This window comes from Hylobates moloch, unplaced genomic scaffold (genome assembly GCF_009828535.3).
Source record: "Hylobates moloch isolate HMO894 unplaced genomic scaffold, HMol_V3 SCAFFOLD_10, whole genome shotgun sequence".
Classification (NCBI taxonomy): Eukaryota; Metazoa; Chordata; class Mammalia; order Primates; family Hylobatidae; genus Hylobates; species Hylobates moloch.
This window is the reverse complement of record NW_026652285.1, coordinates 84,262,349-84,280,514: the sequence shown is the minus strand read 5'-3', so window position 1 is coordinate 84,280,514 and position 18,166 is coordinate 84,262,349. Positions and strand designations below refer to the sequence as shown.

General features: G+C 40.5%; 1 protein-coding gene and 1 non-coding gene across 8 annotated transcripts in view; one reads left to right on the top strand and one right to left on the bottom strand.

The window, feature by feature from the left end:
- The window catches only part of SUSD1 (sushi domain containing 1), a 135,668-nt gene that overhangs the window by 27,796 nt on the left and 89,706 nt on the right, over positions 1-18,166 (top strand). For 6 of the 7 annotated variants that reach the window (XM_032164871.2, XM_058445864.1, XM_032164872.2 and 3 more), the window contains 2 exons: positions 2,573-2,725; positions 3,639-3,818. In XM_032164871.2, the coding sequence (XP_032020762.1) occupies positions 2,573-2,725; positions 3,639-3,818 (333 nt within the window). Of the gene's footprint in view, positions 1-114; positions 223-2,572; positions 2,726-3,638; positions 3,819-18,166 lie in introns of those variants that run through there. The other variant, XM_032164873.2, reaches the window with a different exon arrangement.
- Positions 7,881-7,990, bottom strand: LOC116475987 (U6 spliceosomal RNA). Its single transcript, XR_004250075.1, has one exon. It is a non-coding gene; the product is annotated as a U6 spliceosomal RNA (small nuclear RNA).

Genomic DNA, 18,166 nt, shown 5'->3' with positions numbered 1-18,166 from the left:
CTTTTCTTGATAATACTGTTTCTTTCAGAATCACAGTTGCCAGAGAAACATCAGTGGGCTTTAGCTGGGGCAGAGCTTAGCAAGTTTTGGGGTATCAGCAGCTAGTCACTGTTTGCCTGGAACCACAGGATGTGAATCCTAGTTCCTGGATTCCAAGGAATCCTGCATCCATGTTGTATTGTGCTTTGCAGAGTCAACATCAAGCTCAGGAGCTGGTTGCAGGTAGGCCTCTGAATGTCACCAATGTTATAGGAGGAATGAATTACCGGGGTTCTAGTGTGAGATGATTCCAGCCAGTCGTGGAGAACTGGCAGACGTTCTGGTCCTTAGAACTGCCCCCGAATGACTCCTGGGAATCATGGAAACCACCATGAGCCACAACCCAGGAGAAGAAGCTCTGTGGCCCTTCTTCTTGTGTGAGGGTGGTTTGACTTGGATGGGCTCCTTCAGCAATTAAATAGAATTACTGGTTCCCAAACAATTATTGGTGTGAGTGGAGAGGCGTTCATTGATCCAAGACCAAAAAGGAAAAAGAATAAAGAATATAAAAGTTCACAAGGATTCTGAGATAATTTTCTTTTATCTTTTGGGGGCTAAAATGTCATTTAAGAAAAAGAAATTATAGCCAGGTGCATTGGCTCATGCCTGTAATCCCAGCACTTTGGGAGCCAAGTGGGTGGACGACTTGAGGTCAGGAGTTCGAGACCAGCCTGGCCAACATGGTGAAACCCTGTCTCTACAAAAAGACACACAAAAATCAGCCAGTGTGGTGGTACACACCTGTAGTCTCAGCTACTCAGGAGACTGAGGCAGGAGAATCAGTTGAAGTGAGGAGGCAGCGGTTGCAGTAAGCCAAGATCACACCATTGCACTCCAGCCTGGGCAACAGAGTGAGACTCTGTCTCAAAAAAAAAAAAAAAAAAAAAAAAAGGAAATTATGGTATTACTAACTTTTTGAATTTTTTTTTTTTTAAAACAGACTTTCTTCAATCATGCTGCTTCCTGTCTTCTGCTCAATCCCTGATGTTTTTATGCAAATGTCCTAGGAATTTCAGTTAGGGTGCTTTTTTGTTTTCTCCAAGTGGAATTGATCTATGTGGCTCTGATGAAAATAGTATTATTATTATTTTTAGAGGTGAGGGTCTTGCTGTGTTGCCCAGGCTGGCCTTGAACTCCCAGACTCAAAGCAATCCTCCTGCCTCAGCCTCTTGGGCAACTGGGACCATAGGCATGCCCAGCCATGCCCAGCTGATGGAATTCTTAAGGTTTTAAAGTCAGTTCTGAGGGAAAAAACTGCTAACTGGCAGAGAAGTTTCTTCTCCAGCCTCTGGCTTATTGGGCAGTTTTTACCTTGTACCTGCTGCCTCTGGTAGTCTTCAGTCAGGTGCAAAAAATCTGCAAAGGGGCATGTCCTGTCCTTCCAGAAGCCTGTTTTAAGCCCGTCTCATTTTCATAAAATTAGTAAGACCTTTCCTAATTAAATTACCAGCTTATTACCTGCCACACCATCCTATACTCATGGGCTGGCATTTTCACTCTCCTGGAGATTGTTTTCCTTATTTAAAACATTAAAAATTTTGTTTATATTTTAAGTTAATTTTAAGACAGGTTCTCTCTCACTTTGTTCCCAGGTTGGTCTCAAACTCCTGGACTAAAGCAGTCCTCCCAAAGTGCTAGGATTATAGACATTAGCCACCGTGCCAGGCCTGTAAATTGTTTTCTATCTGAAGCCCTACTTTAGATGTTTTAGTATGAGGTTGGGACCATTCTTTTGTTATAGTGATTGGGTATATTTATAGTGATTGGATAGATTTATAGTGATTGGATATATTTATAGTGACTGGATATATTTTAGTGACTGGATATATTTATAGTGACTGGATTTTTTTAGTGATTGGATATATTTATAGTGATTGGATTTTTTTAGTGATTGGATTTTTTTTTTTTTTTCTTTGAGACAGGGTCTTGCTCTGTCACCCAGGCTGAGTGCAGTGGCGTGATCTTGGCTCACTGCAACCTCCGCCTCCTAGGTTCAAGTGATTCTCTTGCCTCAGCCTCCTGAATAGCTGGGGCTACAGGCGTGCACCACCATGGCTGGCTAATTTTTGTATTTTTACTAGAGATGGGGTTTCACTATGTTGGCCAGGCTGGTCTTGAACTCCTGACCTCAAGTGATCCACACGCCTTGGCCTCCCAAAGTGCTGGGATTACAGGTGTGAGCCACCATGCCCGGTCAGGATATTTTTTAGTGATTGGATATATTTATGTTTTTGAGTTCATTTTGTTGGGTGTCAGGGAGCTGGTGATGGTTATCGGTTTTTGTAAAATCCCAGAACACACTGACAAACATTTATTGAGCACTTGCTATGTTTTCAGTGCCTACGATATGAACGATATATGAGAAGAACCCATAAGGCATAAAATAAAATGTATGATACAATTGCAAACAAATGCATCTTTTTATAAGAGTAGCTTGAAAATGTGAAAAAATGGCTGTCACAATATCATCTCCTTTTATTTTTTTCTTTTTTCTGTTTTTCTCTCCTTTTCTCTGTTTGGATTGGGTCCCAAGACATAGATGAGTGTGAAGTTTCTGGCCTGTGCAGGCATGGAGGGCGATGCGTGAACACTCGTGGGAGCTTTGAATGCTACTGTATGGATGGATACTTGCCAAGGAATGGACCCGAGCCTTTCCACCCGACCACCGATGCCACATCATGCACAGGTGGGTTTCTGCCAAAAAATGCAGCATCTCAAGGTGAAATTTTGTTGATGGTGACTTTCTTCTGCTCCAAGCCTGTGTTGGGGAGGTAGGTGGAGGTGATCTGATCCTTTGCACATTTTGTACAACCTATGAAATGAAGCAAATAACAACAATCAAGTTAGAGGGGGCCATGTTTAAAAAGCTAAAATTAGGCCAGGGGCAGTGGCTCATGTCTGTAATCTCAGATTTGGGAGGCCAAGGCAGGTGGATCACTTGAGGTCAGGAGTTCGAGACCAGCCTGGCGAACACAGTGAAACCCCATCTCTACTAAAAATAAAAAAAATAGCCAGGTGTGGTGGTGGGCACCTGTAATCCCAGCTACTCAGGAGGCTGAGGCATGAGAATTTCTTGAACCCAGGAGATAGAGGTCGCAGTGAGCCGAGATCATGCCATTGCACTCCAACCTGGACAACAGAGTGAGACCTCTGTCTCAAAAAAAAAAAAAAAAAGCTGAAATTAGTAAACTTAAAGGATTTTTATTAGCAGTTAATAGATATTCCGATATTAACTACTATGTTAGATAGTAAATGCCAATGATTTGGTAAGGTTCCTGCATCTCAAAAGTGACCCTGAAAATCATCAAGGGACATATATCTTAAGGTATTTTGCAATTCAGATTTTTTATTTCATTGGACAAGGCTTCTCTTTAGTTAGTATAAATTAGTGAGGGTTAGATGCTTTACCTATGGAAGGCCAAAAGATTGAATAAAGACAATTGTTGGAAATGTTCCCAGAAGTCATGTGGGAATGAACCAGTGTACTTAAAATATGGCTTGGGGGTGTGTGTGTGAGGAATAGGGTAGAGATAGAGAGATTGTGAATTTTGAAGATCTACATTCACAAGGTAATGAATTTGACATTAATTTATTTTCAGAAATAGACTGTGGTACCCCTCCTGAGGTTCCAGATGGCTATATCATAGGAAATTATACGTCTAGGCTGGGCAGCCAGGTTCGTTATGCTTGCAGAGAAGGATTTTTCAGTGTTCCAGAAGGTACAGTTTCAAGCTGCACAGCCCTGGGCACATGGGAGTCCCCAAAATTACATTGCCAAGGTGAGTTTTCAAAAAATTCAGGTTCCCAGTTCATACCACCTTGAAACTGTTTTCATATTTTTCTCTAAATTTCAGTTTCAGGGAGTAAATGATTAAGTAAATCTTTAAAATTCCTATTTGTTTCTCATAGATTTTCAGTTGATTTTCTTGATATTTTCAGGAATAGTATCATATCATCTGCAAATAATGATAATTCCATTCATAAATTTTTCTTTATAAAAGTTTTTCTTTATAAAAGTCTTTCTTTATAAAGGTTATGTTTTTCTCTTGATTGATCACTTTGTATTTTTAGAACAAAGACTTAAATGGTAGTGTTGCCTTTGAATATTATTTTTTTATTCCTGACTATTAGGGAAATGGTTTGCGTGTTTCTTCATTCCTGATGTTAGTTTTTTGATGTTAGGTGTATATATATATATATACAAAAAATATATATAACATATATTTGATATTAGGTATCTATATCTATATATAGATATAGATATAGATATAGATATATTCCCAGAAGTCATGTGGGAATGAACATATATATAATATATATAATAATATAAATATATATATATACTGTCTTGTGGGAATAACATATATAATATATATATTTTATATATATATATTTGAGACAGAATCTCGCTTTGTCACCCAGGCTGGAGTGCAATGGCATGATCTTGGCTCACTGCAACCTCTGCCTCCTGGGTTCAAACGATTCTCATGCCTCATCCACTCGAGTAGCTGGGATTACAGGCACCCACCACTACACCTGGCTAATTTTTGTGTTTTTAGTAAAGATGGGGTTTCACCATGTTGGCCAGGCTAGTCTTGAACTCCTGACCTTAAGTGATCTGCCCGTGTTGGCCTCCCAAAGTGCTGGGATTACAGGTGTGAGCCACTGCGCCTGGCCGATATTTGGCATATCTAATCATGTCTACTCATATGGCACCGTGTGCCAAGTGTTATTTTAAGCACTTTATATATGATGATGGACCACATCGTAGTGGTCCCATAAGATCATAATGAGACTGAAAAATTCCTATTGCCTAGTGACATCGTAGCCATCATAATGTAGTGCATCACACTCACATGTTTGTGGCATTGCTGGTGTAAACAAACTTACAGCTCTGCCAGCAAGTACATTACTGTATGTACATTACTATACATAAAAGTGTACAGTAATGTCCTAGGCCTTCACATTCACTCACTATTCACTCACTGACTCACCCAGAGCAACTTCCAGCCCTGCAAGCTCCACTTATGGTAAGTGCCCTATTACAGGTGTATCATATTTTATCTTTTATTCTGTATTTTTACTGTATCATTTCTATATTTAGATATATAAGTACTTCCCATTGTGTTTTAGTTGCCTACAGTATTCAGTATAGTAACATGCTTTGTGAATTTGTAGCCTAGGAGCAATAGGTATACCATACAGCCTAAGTGAGTAGCAGGCTCTACCATCTAGGTTTGTGTAAGTAACACTCTGTGACTTCACACAATGAAGGAATTACCTAATGATGCATTTCTCAAAATATATGCGGATTGTTAAGTGATGCATGAATGTAATTTGTTTAAGGTCACACAACTAAAGACAGCTGAATTTGAACCCAGGAATTCTAGTTTCAGAATTGTTTTCAGCCACTTTTTTATGATGACACTGGCTTTTGGTTAGTTTTTTAAAAATTTTGGCTTTCTGTTTCTTTTTCCTTTTTCTTTCTCTTTTTCTTTTTTTTTTTTTGAGACAGAGTCTCGCTCTGCCACCCAGACTGGAGTGCACTGGTGCTCCTGGGCTCAAGCCATCCTCCCACCTCAGCCTCCTGAGTAACTGGACTACAGGCACGAGCTACCATGCCTGGACAATTTTTGTATTTTTTATAGAGATGGGGTTTCACCATGTTGCCCAGGCTGGTCTTGAACTCCTGGGCTCAAGTGATCTGCCTGTCTCCGCCTCCCATAGTGCTGGGATTCCAGGCATGAGCCACCACGCTTGACCTGGTTTTCTGTTTCTCTGTCTACAAATATTATCATTTTTATGTGCCTGTTTCCATCTGAAAAGTGAAAACAAATTTTTTAAATTACCATTTTTCTAGTTTTTGGCTATATGTCCATAATCTAAAGGAAGTATCAATCTATTCCCACTTTTTAGGAATTTCTTTTTTTTTAATTGGAAATAAGTTATTTTTATCATGTCTTTTAGGCAGGTGATTATATATATTTTTTCTTCTTTTAAATAATAATGTGGCCAGATGAAGTGGTTCATGTCTGTAATTCCAGCACTCTGGGAGGCCCAGGCAGGCAGATAGCTTGAGCCCAGGAGTTCAAGACCAGCCTGGGAGTGGTGGTGCATGCCTATAGTCCCAGCTAGTTGGGAGGCTGAGGTGGGAGGATCACTTGAGCTTGTGAGGTTGAGGCTGTAGTGAGCCATGATCACACCCTGCCCTCCAGCCTGGGTGACAGAGCAAGACCCTATCTCATAAAGAAAAAAAAAATAATAATGTGTGGGTTATATTGTTAGATTTCCTGATAACGATCAGTACTAATTGCTGGAATGAATTGATCTGGGTTTTTGGTGTTTTATTCCTTTCATTTGGATTATATTTGCTAAATTTTACTTAGAAATCTTGCATTGATATTCATAAGTGAAATTGCTCTATTTTCTTTTCCTGTGCCATCTTTGTTCAGTTTGGTATTAATGTTATTCTGAATTTAAAAAAAAAATGTAAAAATTTCCTTCTTTCTCTTTCTGGAATACTACAAATAGAATTTTTAAAGATTTGGGAGATTTCACCTATAAAACCATCTGGATGTGGCACTATTGGAGAGGTAGCCCTTGGACTATTTGGACTATTTTTAAATTCTTCCCATACTTACTGGTATATCTAATCATGTCTACTCTTTTTCTTTCCCTCTTAAGATCAATTTTGGTAAATTATGTATTTCTAGAAAATCATTTACTTCATCCAGATTTTCCAGTTTATTTGTGCATGAAAAGAAGTGTAAAGCCTTCTAATTTGCTGTAGTTATATTTGTTTATAACTATTTATCGTAGTGAAATATTAGAAACAATCTCAAATGTCTAACAGTAAGAGACTGGTTAAGTAAATCAATCCCTTAAAATGGTATATTATGTATCCAATAAAATTATGTTAGAAAAACAATATTTAAAAAAGAATATTTATTGCAGGCCAGGCACAGTGGCTCACGCCTGTAATCCCAGCACTTTGGGAGGCCAAGGCAGGCTGATCACGAGGTCAGGAGTTCGAGACCAGCCTGGCCAGCATGGTGAAACCCCATCTCTACTAAAAATACAAAAAATTAGCTGGGCATGGTGGCGTGCACCTGTAATCCCAGCTACTCAGGAGTCTGAGGCAGGAGAATTGCTTGAACCCGGGAGGTGGAGGTTGCTGTGAGCTGAGATTGTGCCACTGCACTCCAACCTGGGCGACACAGCAAGACTCTATCTCAAAAAAAAAAAAAAAGAATATTTATTGACATAGATAAGTATTAATAGTATGTTTCAGAGTTACAAATTCTATGAGTAACAATCTTAATTTTGAAAAAGTTCCTATATACAGATAAGCTTAGAAAAATGTTTAGAATGCCATACATCACAATGTTAATGGTGATAATTTCCACTGGGGGAGTTTGGGATCCTGGACTTCATATATATATATATATATATACACACACACACACACACACATATATACAGTTATACATACATATATATACATATATATAATATACTTTTTTTTTTAGATGGAGTCTCACTCTGTTGCCCAGGCTGGAGTGCAATGGCACAATCTAGCTCACTGCAACCTCTGCCTCCTGGGTTCAAGCCATTCTCCCTGCGTCAGCCTCCCATGTAGCTGGGATTACAGGTGTCTGCCACCATGCCCAGCTAATTTTTTGTATTTTTAGTAGAGATGGGGTTTTGCCATGTTGGCCAGGCTGGTCTCAACTCCTGACCTCAGGTGATCTGCCCACCTTGGCCTCCCAAAGTTCTGGGATTACAGGCATGAGCCACTGCACCCAGACAATTTTTATATTTTATATACTTTCCGTATTGAAAGAAATTTTTTAATGGAATGCTTAATGCATTTGCATGTCATACTTGCACAGGGATCATGCTAGTCTCTGTATCGTTCCAATTTTAGTATATATGCTGCCAAAGTGAGCATGACGGAATTTTTCACATATCAGACAAAGAAACCTGTTTTCATTCTGGAAAAAAGAGAAACCCTCACAATTTTCATTGAATTTATTGCATAGTTAAGAAACCCCAGTGATGTGCATGGCTAAGTTAATCATTTTGATATTCTGACTTGCTGTGTAGGCTCTACGTGCATTTTGATCATTAATTATCATCCTCAGGGGTTAAGAATTTCTAAAGATAACATTTTAGTTCTAAGATGATCTTTCAATGGATCAACTAAAATGCAGAACTTAGATTAAAATGTGCCATAGTGTCTATCAAAGAACCCTCTAAGGATTTACATAGGCAACCCCATATAAAACCATTTAGATTGCCTTAAAAATTAGCAATCATCTGGATTATTAGACTGAGAATGTAGAAAATTAATTTAGAGGAGAGTGCTTGCTGCATTTTCCCAAAGAACTGTTATTTAAAAGATCTTCGCTTCTTTTTTCCTTCTCTAATAACTGCTCCCTCTGCCCACTGACACCTTCCTCCTCCTCCTCCTCCCCTGTGTCACCACATGGCCTCGGTTTCTCACTGCTGTGCCTGCTCCTTTCTGAGCTCACACACCCCTTCTTATTTATCCTTCAGTCTTCTTTGGGACTCTAGAATCTGGGCCATGTGCCAACTGACATTGTATTTTTATCTCAGAGTTATAAAGCCACAGGAATTGGGAATTCCAGTAAAAACACTAGAAAATTATGAACTTGGATGCTGCTGAGGGAAAGGGTGTTTTTTGTTTTTTGGTTTTTCTTTTAGACAGGGTCTTGCTCTGTCACCTACGCTGGAGTGCAGTGGTGCAACCACGGCCTACTGCAGTCTTGAACGGCTAGGCTCAAGTGATCTTTCCACCTCCCTCCGGAATAGCTTAGACTACAGGTGTGTGCCACCATGCCAGGCTATTTTTTTTTTTTTTTTAATTTTTCACAGAGGCAGAGTCTCACTATGTTGCCCAGGCTGGTCTCAAACTCCTGGAGTCAAGTGATCCTCGTGCCTTAGTCTCCCAAAGTGCTGGATTACAGGCATGAGCCACCACACCTGGCCTATTTTTAAAATTTTTTATGTGTACTTTTAGAGATGAGGTCTTGCTCTGTTGCCCACACTGGAGTGCAGTGGTATGATCATAGCTCAGTGCAGCCTCGAACTCCAGACTCACGTGATCCTTCTGCTTCAGCCTCTCACGTAGCTGGGATTACAGGCATGAGGCATTGCACCTGGCCTCCTTGCTTTAAAAAGTTTTTTTATTGGGCAAAATACACATAGTATAAAATTGACCGTTTAACCATATGTAAGTGGACAATTTAGCGCCACTAAGTACATTCACGATGTTGTGTCACCATCACCACTATCCATTTCCAGTACTTTTTCATCATCCCAGATGGAAACTCCGTACCCTTTGAACACTAACTCCTCATTCTCTCTCCCTCTAGATTCTGGCAACCTCTATCTGCTTTCTGTCACTAGGAATTTGCCTATTCTACACACTTCATATACGTGGAGTCATATAATACTTGTCTTTTTATGTCTGGCTTCTTTTGCTTAGCATGTTTTCAAGGTTTACACATGTTGTAGCACGTATCAGAACGTGATTCCTTTTTAAGACTGAATAATATTCCACTGTATGGATGGATCACATTTTATCCATTCATCTCTTGGTGCAGCCTCTCTGCTTTCTGCTTATCAAGCTCCTTTTCATGTTTCAAGTTTCGGCTTAAATGTCACCTCTGGGGCCAGGCGCGGTGGCTTATGCCTGTAATCCCAGCACTTTGGGAGGCCGAGGTGGGCGGACCACAAGGTCAGGAGATCAAGACCATCCTAGCTAACATGGTGAAACCCCATCTTTACTAAAAATACAAACAATTAGCCGGATGTGGTGGCGGGTGCCTGTAGTCTCAGCTACTTGGGAGGCTGAGGCAGGAGAATGGTGTGAACCTGGGAGGCGGAGCTTGCAGTGAGCCGAGATCGTGCCACTGTGCTCCAGCCTGGGCGACAGAGCGGGACTCTGTCTCAAAAAAAAAAAAGTCACCTCTGTCATTATTCTCTTTCTTAGTACCCAGTAAGTAAGTATATTATTTATGATTGATTTCATGGCTTTCATTAGTCTCCCCTACTGGACTGTAAATCTGGGAGCTCAGAGACCATATAGCCTTCCTTAGCAGGATCTCACCAGGACCTAACACAGTGCCTGGCATACTCAAGGCCTGTGGAAACACCTTGAGGTCCCCTCAAAAGGCGCCACAGATGACGGCAGGCATTGTGGAATGGGCTCCTGAACTGCCATCCCAGCTTATCATGTGGCTGAGCCTTGTAGAAACCCTTGTCCCCTTTTTTTGTTTTGTCCCCAAGCTTTATGTCCTTTCCCAGTTCCGTACCTCCTTGCTTTGTCTTCTAGGTCTTCATGCTTGCTTCTCTCTGGGCATGACATCTCTAGGCTTTGATAAAGCAGAAACAGAGGCCTTGGGGCTGACTCCTGGTTTCCCCCATTATCTCTGTGTATGGCCCTGATAGGGTGGATGGCCCAGCATCGTGGGCTGATTACAGAGGCAGAGTTTCTCCTTTGAGTTGGTCAACAGGGTGGGACATGGTTTCCAAAGTCCATTAATAGCAGAGCCTGATTCTCTAGAGGTGGCCAGCACTTTAAGCTATATAAGGTTAATAGATTGGTATTATTTCCCATTTCACAGAGGAGTTTAAAGACCAGGATAAGAAAGTGACTTACTGTATGTCATGAGCTTATGCACCAAGATGACAGCCTGACACACTTTTCTAGAAGGCAGCCCCAGTCAGTGTGCCCCAGAGATGGGAGATGATGATGAAAAAGCTGGAGGGCCCTAGGAGAGGGGTGCCAAGACAAACACACGTTCATGCACAGTGTGGTCTAGGACCCGGCCAGAAGGGTCCTAGAACAACATTCATTGTTGCCGAGTCAACTCTTCATCTTTTGAGATTTTTCTTAGTAGAGCCTGATTTATCTCTACAAAAGTGGAAAGAGTTTGAAAAAGCTTCGACATAAATTGTACCACAATTTAGTGCATTCAAATGAAGAGTGGCAGATAAGCTTCATTACATGGCTGCCTGTGGAGTTTTAGTGCTGGTGTGGAAAGAATCCTGAGATCACATCCAGACTTAGCACAGATGAATGCTGTGATTGACTAATGATGCCACCATGGGTAAGGGAGGAGTGAGTGAGAGCACATTTACCTTGTGTATATTACCTGTGTTCCAGGTGATAGGATGTTTGCTCATTTGAAATACATTTTCCGGACTGGGCATGGTGGCTTACACCTATAATCCTAGCACTTTGGGAGGCCAAGAAGGGAAGATTGCTTGAGGCAAGGAGTTCAAGGCCAGCCTGGAAAACATAGTGAGACCTTGTCTCTACAAAAACATGTAAAATTGTCTGGGCATGATGGCATGCACCTGTAGTCCTAGCTGCTCAAGGAGGCTGAGGTGGGAGGATCACTTGAGCCCAGGAGTTCAAGGTTACAGTGAGCTGTGATCATGCCACTGCACTCCAGCCTGGGCAACAGGGGAAGACCCTGTCTCTACAAAAATTTTAAAAATAAATAAATAAAAATTAAAAGCAATTAAATACATTTTCTGGCACCTCACGATATACTGATCTTTTAACACATTTTTAAAAACTGCGTTGACTTACCCATTGCATGCAACAGCTCTGTTGGGTTACACTTTTGCCAAGTAAATGCCATTAAAATATGTCTCCATATTTGTAAATGGTTGAAGTCATTTTAGTGGGCAGAATGAGTGATGACATTGATTATAAGGCTGCCAATAGTGGGGACGATGCATGAGCTTTTGGCTCAGAAAGACCTGTGTAAGTTTTATCTGAGCCACTAACTAGTTGTGCAACCACTTCTGGACCTCTCTAAACTCCAGTTTCCTTTTGTGGAAGGGAATAAAATGGTGTTCATCCCTTAGAGCTATTGTGAAGATTTAATGGGATAATGAATAAAGCCCTTGGCCCTGTGCCTAGTGCAGAAAAGGTGTGGCTCAATGTCACGGTCATGAGCAAGTGGGCCATTTTCTAGTGACGAATGGCAGGTGTCCTTATCAAAAATGTAAGGTCTTTCAGAAACTTCTTACTATAAAATGAGAAGGTCTAAAGTTCTTCAGTTTTTACTTTCCCTTATTTATTTGTTTTCCATTCAGACATTCTATTTACAACTAGAACATTAGAATGAAGAGTTTTAATGTTATCTTTTGGTAAAAAGAAATATTCATATGCAGCTCAAAACATCGACAAACATTATTTTCACCTCTGCAAATGGAAGATCCTTACAAGAGATCTTGCTAAGCCCTTTTTTTCTCCTAATGTTCATGCTTTTACGCACCCTACCACCTCCTCTGCAGTTTCTGAAGTGTTCAGATTCCAGTTGTTTCCATACTAGACACTATTTATTGATGATAAGTGTTATATGAAAAGGAAAAATTTCTTTTTCCTCCAAGTGAGCTTTCTCTATGAATACGATCTGAAGAAAATATATTGTTAGTCAAGGCTAAAGTTCATGGAAGAATTTAGAATACAAAATGCATCAAAAAGTAATCTGTTTTTCTTTCTATTGCCTTAAGAGCAAGTAGACTTTTGGGTACTAATGAGCTCATTAGAGCAGTTAATAAACTACTCTTGAGAATGTGCTTCATGGCAAACTATAACCCTCCCATTTTTCTTTTATGCCTGCAATAACATTTTCTTTTCTTTTCTCTTTTTTTGAGACAGAGTTTGCTCTTGTCGCCCAGGCTGGGGTGCAGTGGTGCAAACTTGACTCACTGCAACCTCTGCCTCTTGGGTTCAAGTGACTCTCCTGCCTCAGCCTCCCGAGCAGCTGGGATTACAGGCGCCTGCCTCCATGCCTGGCTAATTTTTGTATTTTTAGTAGAGATGGGATTTCACCACGTTGGCCAGCTGGTCTCAAATTCCTGGCCTCAGGTGATCCTCCTGCCTTGGACTCCCAAAATGCTGGGATTATAGGGGTGAGCCACTGTTCCTGGCCACATTTTTTAAAAATAATTTCAACTTTTATTTTAGATCAGGGGGCACATGTGCAAGTTTGTTACAAGGGTATATTGCGTGATGCTGAGATTTAGGATATGAATGATCCTGTCACCTATGTAGTGAGCATGGTACCCAACAGTTAGTGTTTCAACCCCCTTCCTCCCTCCTCCCTCTATTTGTCCTCCATGTCTGTCGTTCTCATCTTTATGTCCATGAGTACCCAATGGTAGCTCCCACTTATATGTGAGAACATTGGTATTTGATTATCTGTTCATGCATTAATATGCTTAGAATATTAGAATTTTCTGTTCCTGCATTAATATGCTTAGGATATTAGAAGTGGTCTCCAGCTGCATCCATGTTGCTGCAAAGGACATGATTTTGTTTTTTATGGTTGTGTTGTATTCCATGGTGTACATGTATCACACTTTCTTTATCCAGTCCACCATTGATGGGCATCTAGGTTGATTCCATGTCTTTGCTATTGTGAATAGTGCAGCGATGAACATATAAGTGCATGTGTCCTTTTGATTGAATGATTTATTTTCTTTTGGATATATACCCAGTAATGGGACTGCTGGATTGAATGGTAGTTCTGTTTTAAGCTCTTTGAGAAATCTCCAAATTACTTTCCACAGTGGCTGAACTAATTTACATTCCCACGGACAGTGTATAAGCATTCCCTTTTCTCTGTAGCCTTACCGGCATCTGTTATTTTTTGACTTTTTAATAATAGCCATTCCGACTGGTGTGAGACAGAATCTCATTGTGGTTTTGATTTGCATTTCTCTGATTAGTGATGTGGAGCATTTTTTCATATGTTTCTTGATTGCTTGTGTGTCTTCTTTTGAGACATGTCTGTTCATGTCTTTTGCCCACTTTTTAATGGAGTTATTTGTTGTTTGCTTGTTGAATTGTTTAAGTTCCTTGTAGATTCTGGATATTAGACCTTTGTCAGATGCATAGGTTGTAAATATTTTATTCCATTCTGTAGGCTATCAATTTCCTTTGTTGATAGTTTCTTTTGCTGTACAGAGGCTCCTTAGTTTAATTAGGTCTCACTTGTCAACTTTTGTTTTTGTTGCAATTGCTATTGAGGGCTTAATAAGAAACTATTTCCCAAGGCGCATGTCCAGAATGGTGTTTTGCAGTTTTTCTTCCAGCATTCTTACAGTTTGTGGTCTTATATTCAAGTCTTTAATCTGTCTTGAATTAATTTTTATGTACGGTGAAAGATAGGGGTCCAGTTTCATTCTTCTGCATATGGCTAGCCAGCTATCCCAGCACCATTTATGTATAGGGAGTCCTTTCCCAATTGCTTGTTATTGTTGACTTCTTTGTGGAAGATAAGATGACTGATCAGGTGTGTGGCTTCATTTCTGGGTTCTCTATTCTGTTCCATTGGCCTATTGGCCTATGTGTCTGTTTTTGTACCAGTACCATGCTGTTTTGGTTACTGTAGCTTTGTAGTATAGTTTGAAGTCTGGTAATGTAATGCCTCTGGCTTTGTTTTTCTTTTTTTCAGACACAAGGTTGCCCAGGGTGGAGTGTGGTGGTGCAATCATGGCTCACTGCAGCCTCAAATTCTTGGGCTTAAGGGATTTTCCTGCCTCAGTCTCCCGAGTAGCTGGGACTACAGGCATGGGTCACCATGCCTGGCTAATTAAAACAATTTGTTTTTTATTTTTGTAGAAGCGGTGTTAAGACACCAGGCTGGTCTTGAACTGCTAGGCTCAAGTGATCCTCATGCCTTGGCCTTCCAAAGTACTAGGATTACAGCAGTGAGCTACTGCACCCAGCCTTGTTCTTTCTGCTGTATAACATTTTCTAAGTTCAACTTGCTAGATATTGAGACATTAGATTCCAACTTCCACCATGAGTGATATGTGTAATTTAGTGCCCAAGGGATCCTGGAATGAGGGGCCAACCTCAACAGTCAAATTCATGGTTATATGCAGATATGCTACAAGATACATGAAACTTTGTCGAAGGTTCCTTAGACCATGTTACTTACACAGGAACATCACAAAGATTAATGTTTAAAATAATGTTTATAATTCAAAGGACTGCAGGGGATATTTAAAAATACAGGGTATACGCACAGCCCAGAAAGAACTTACCATTTAGTTGGGGAGAGAACACTTTCACAGATGAAACAAATGAAGTAAGTATAGGTATCATGCTGAATTATCTGATTTGGAACATAAGCATTGTGCAGACCCTGGTGTTAATCTGCCTGGACTGTTTAGGCCCTTACAACAGTCCACTAATTTCCAGGTGATGTGTTAGCCTTCTGACTGGATTCTACTGCACGCTAAAGACTTATTTCTGTTATTGTTGGGTAAAGATGAAAACTGACTCGAATGTGATTTTCTTCAGTTTTTAGCACTTGCTTCTGCTCTTTTGCAAAGCTTTACATATAGCACTTGCTTATTTTTCTGGGAGATTTTATTTTGGGGTCAATACCAATAAATGGAATAGGTCTATCATTCATTCCCCTGGCAGCTGGCAAAATGTCTGCCTCAATTTATTGGCATTGTTGGTCACTTTTTTTCTTTCTCAGCTTGTTATTTATTGATCTCTAAACAGTCTTAGATGGAGCCTTTATATTACTAGATTCTTTCTGTCATCAATCTATGTTATTGTGCTGATGCGTATAATAAACAGCAGCCAATATGGGTGACATTTGTGATACAGTCAGTTGTTGATTAGATGCCGTAAGTTGCCTGTACCTTTCATCAAACAAATTTCCTTCTGGAATATTTCCTTGATAGACTATGAAAGCTAGCCCTGTGGATAAACATTTTTATCTTCACGATATGAGATATAAGTTATATTATAAATTTGGCCTTGAAACCAGCACAACACATTCTCCTTCACTCCCCCAGGAGTCCTATTTTGAAGCTGATTATTTGAATAAAATCACAGACAATGGGAGAGTAGGGGAAAATTCCCAGCCATGCTCATAATTAGTTGACTGTATTTCTGACGCAGATGCAAACGTTGTTACTTAATAACGTAATTAGCTAGAGAAACATGTGCTTTAATGAATGCCCCTATGCATATGCAATGCAAATTTGCACTGCTTATTTTTTCTTCCTTGGGGGTATAAACTGCTTTTAAATGTTTATTTCCTTGTGATAGTAAGAGTTTTGGGGTTTTTTTATGTATTAAATAGGATTATATTTTTATTTCCCACTGTGGCGTCTGTTGGATTGATTTTTGAGTATTTCTTAGTAGGAACTACCTATTTTCTTGGATGCCATTTGGTCTGAGCAGAAGTGGCAGTAGCTGGGAATGTCTGTGATGGGGTCATGTTCTAGGCAAGCCCCAGGCCAGACTCTAATGTCGTACATACGGTTAAACACCAGGCCCAAGAAGGTCTCGGGGAGTCACAGAGCTACAGAGAGACATCTATTTCCAGCAGCTCTCTTGCTCTGGGAAAGTTCTTGGAGACAAGATTGGGCAGGAGGCGTTGTCATCAAACCCTTCCAGACTGACTTGAATGCTTATTCAGGCAACCTTTTCTCCTTAGGTTTTAGCTAACCTGTAAGGTTAGAGAACCAAGTCAGGGCCTAGGTGGAGCCCTTCATGGTGAAGCTGCCCAGATTTACTGGGCCTGGACTTTGAGGTCACACAAACCACAGTTTGAATATCAGCTCTTTTATGAATGGTGTGACTTTGAATGTGACTTAAGCTCTTAGGGCCTCCATCTTCCTATCTGTAAACTATATGAAAAAAACCCACCTACCTTGAAGGATTTTCTTTTTTTGTTTTTTGTTTTTGTTTTTGTTTTTTTTGGGACAGGGTCTCTGTCACTTAGGTTGGAGTGCAGTAGTGCGATCTTGGCTCACTGCAGCTTCCGCCTCCTGGGCTCAAGTGATTCTTCCACCTCAGCCTCCCGAGTATTTGGGACTACAGGCACGAGCCACCAATGCCTGGCTAGTTATTGTATTTTTTTTTTTTTTGTAGAGATGTTGCTCAGGCTGGTCTTGAACTCCTGAGCTCAGAGTGATCCGTCCTCCTCAGCTTCCCAAAGTGCTGGGGTTACAGGCATAAGCCACCTCGCTTGGCTACTTTGTAGGATTTTCTGTTGGAATAAATAAGGTAGTGTATATCTAGCAGACTACCTTGTGTTTGGGAGTATTTCAATTAATGCTATATTCTCTCTCTCTCTTTCTTCCTTTTCCTTTCCTTTCCTTTCCTTCCTTCCTTTCTTTTCTTTCTTTCCTTTTCTTTCTTTTCCTTCCTTTCCTTCCTTTTCTTTCTTTCCTTTCTTTTCTTTCTTTTCTTTTCTTTCTTTTCCTTCCTTCTCCTTTCCTTCTCCTCTCTCTCTCCTTTCCTTCTCCTCTCTCCTCTTTCCCCTCCCCTCCTGTTCCCTCCCCTCCCCTTCTCTTATTTTTGAGACGGAGTCTTGCTCTATTGCCCAAGCTGGAGTGCAGTGGTGCATTCTTGGCTCACTGTAACCTCTGCCTCCCAGGTTCGAGTGATCCTCCTGCCTCAGCCTACGAGGTAGCTGGGATTACAAGCATGCGCCATCACACCTGACTGATTTTTGTATTTTTAGTAGAGACAGGGTTTCAGCATGTTTGCCAGGCTGGTCTTGAACTCCTGAGCTGAAGCAATCCTCCTGCCTTGGTCTCCCAAAGTGTTGAGATTACAGGCATGAGCCACCATGCCTGGCTGAATGCTATTATTATTAAAATTATTGAGGCCTGAACAACTTTCTTATAATTCCCTGGCACAAAATTGATACTGGTTTTTGTGGGGCTTTTTCTCAGCTCTCATCTGCTTGGTGTTTGGTACGTGTGAATTACCTGTGTTGGGTAATAAATATAAAAGTAATGTCTGTCCTGTTATTTGGACTTATGACCTACTGATGTCTGGTTTCTTCCTGAGGGGCTGTTGGCATATCATAGCAGCATTTGTTGCATCTTGAACTGTGATAAAGTAGTAGCAAGCTATCAATGAACAATGGTGTAAAACATACGATTTTAAGCGGACCTTGTGGAGTACAAGAATTATAAGACAAAGACTCTGTCCTTGAGGAACTGTCCATATATTTGGGAAGACATGTATTCATAAAAAGACACTAAATCTGCAAGGCAGGGAATAAAGGTCATATGAACAGTATAGATAATACTT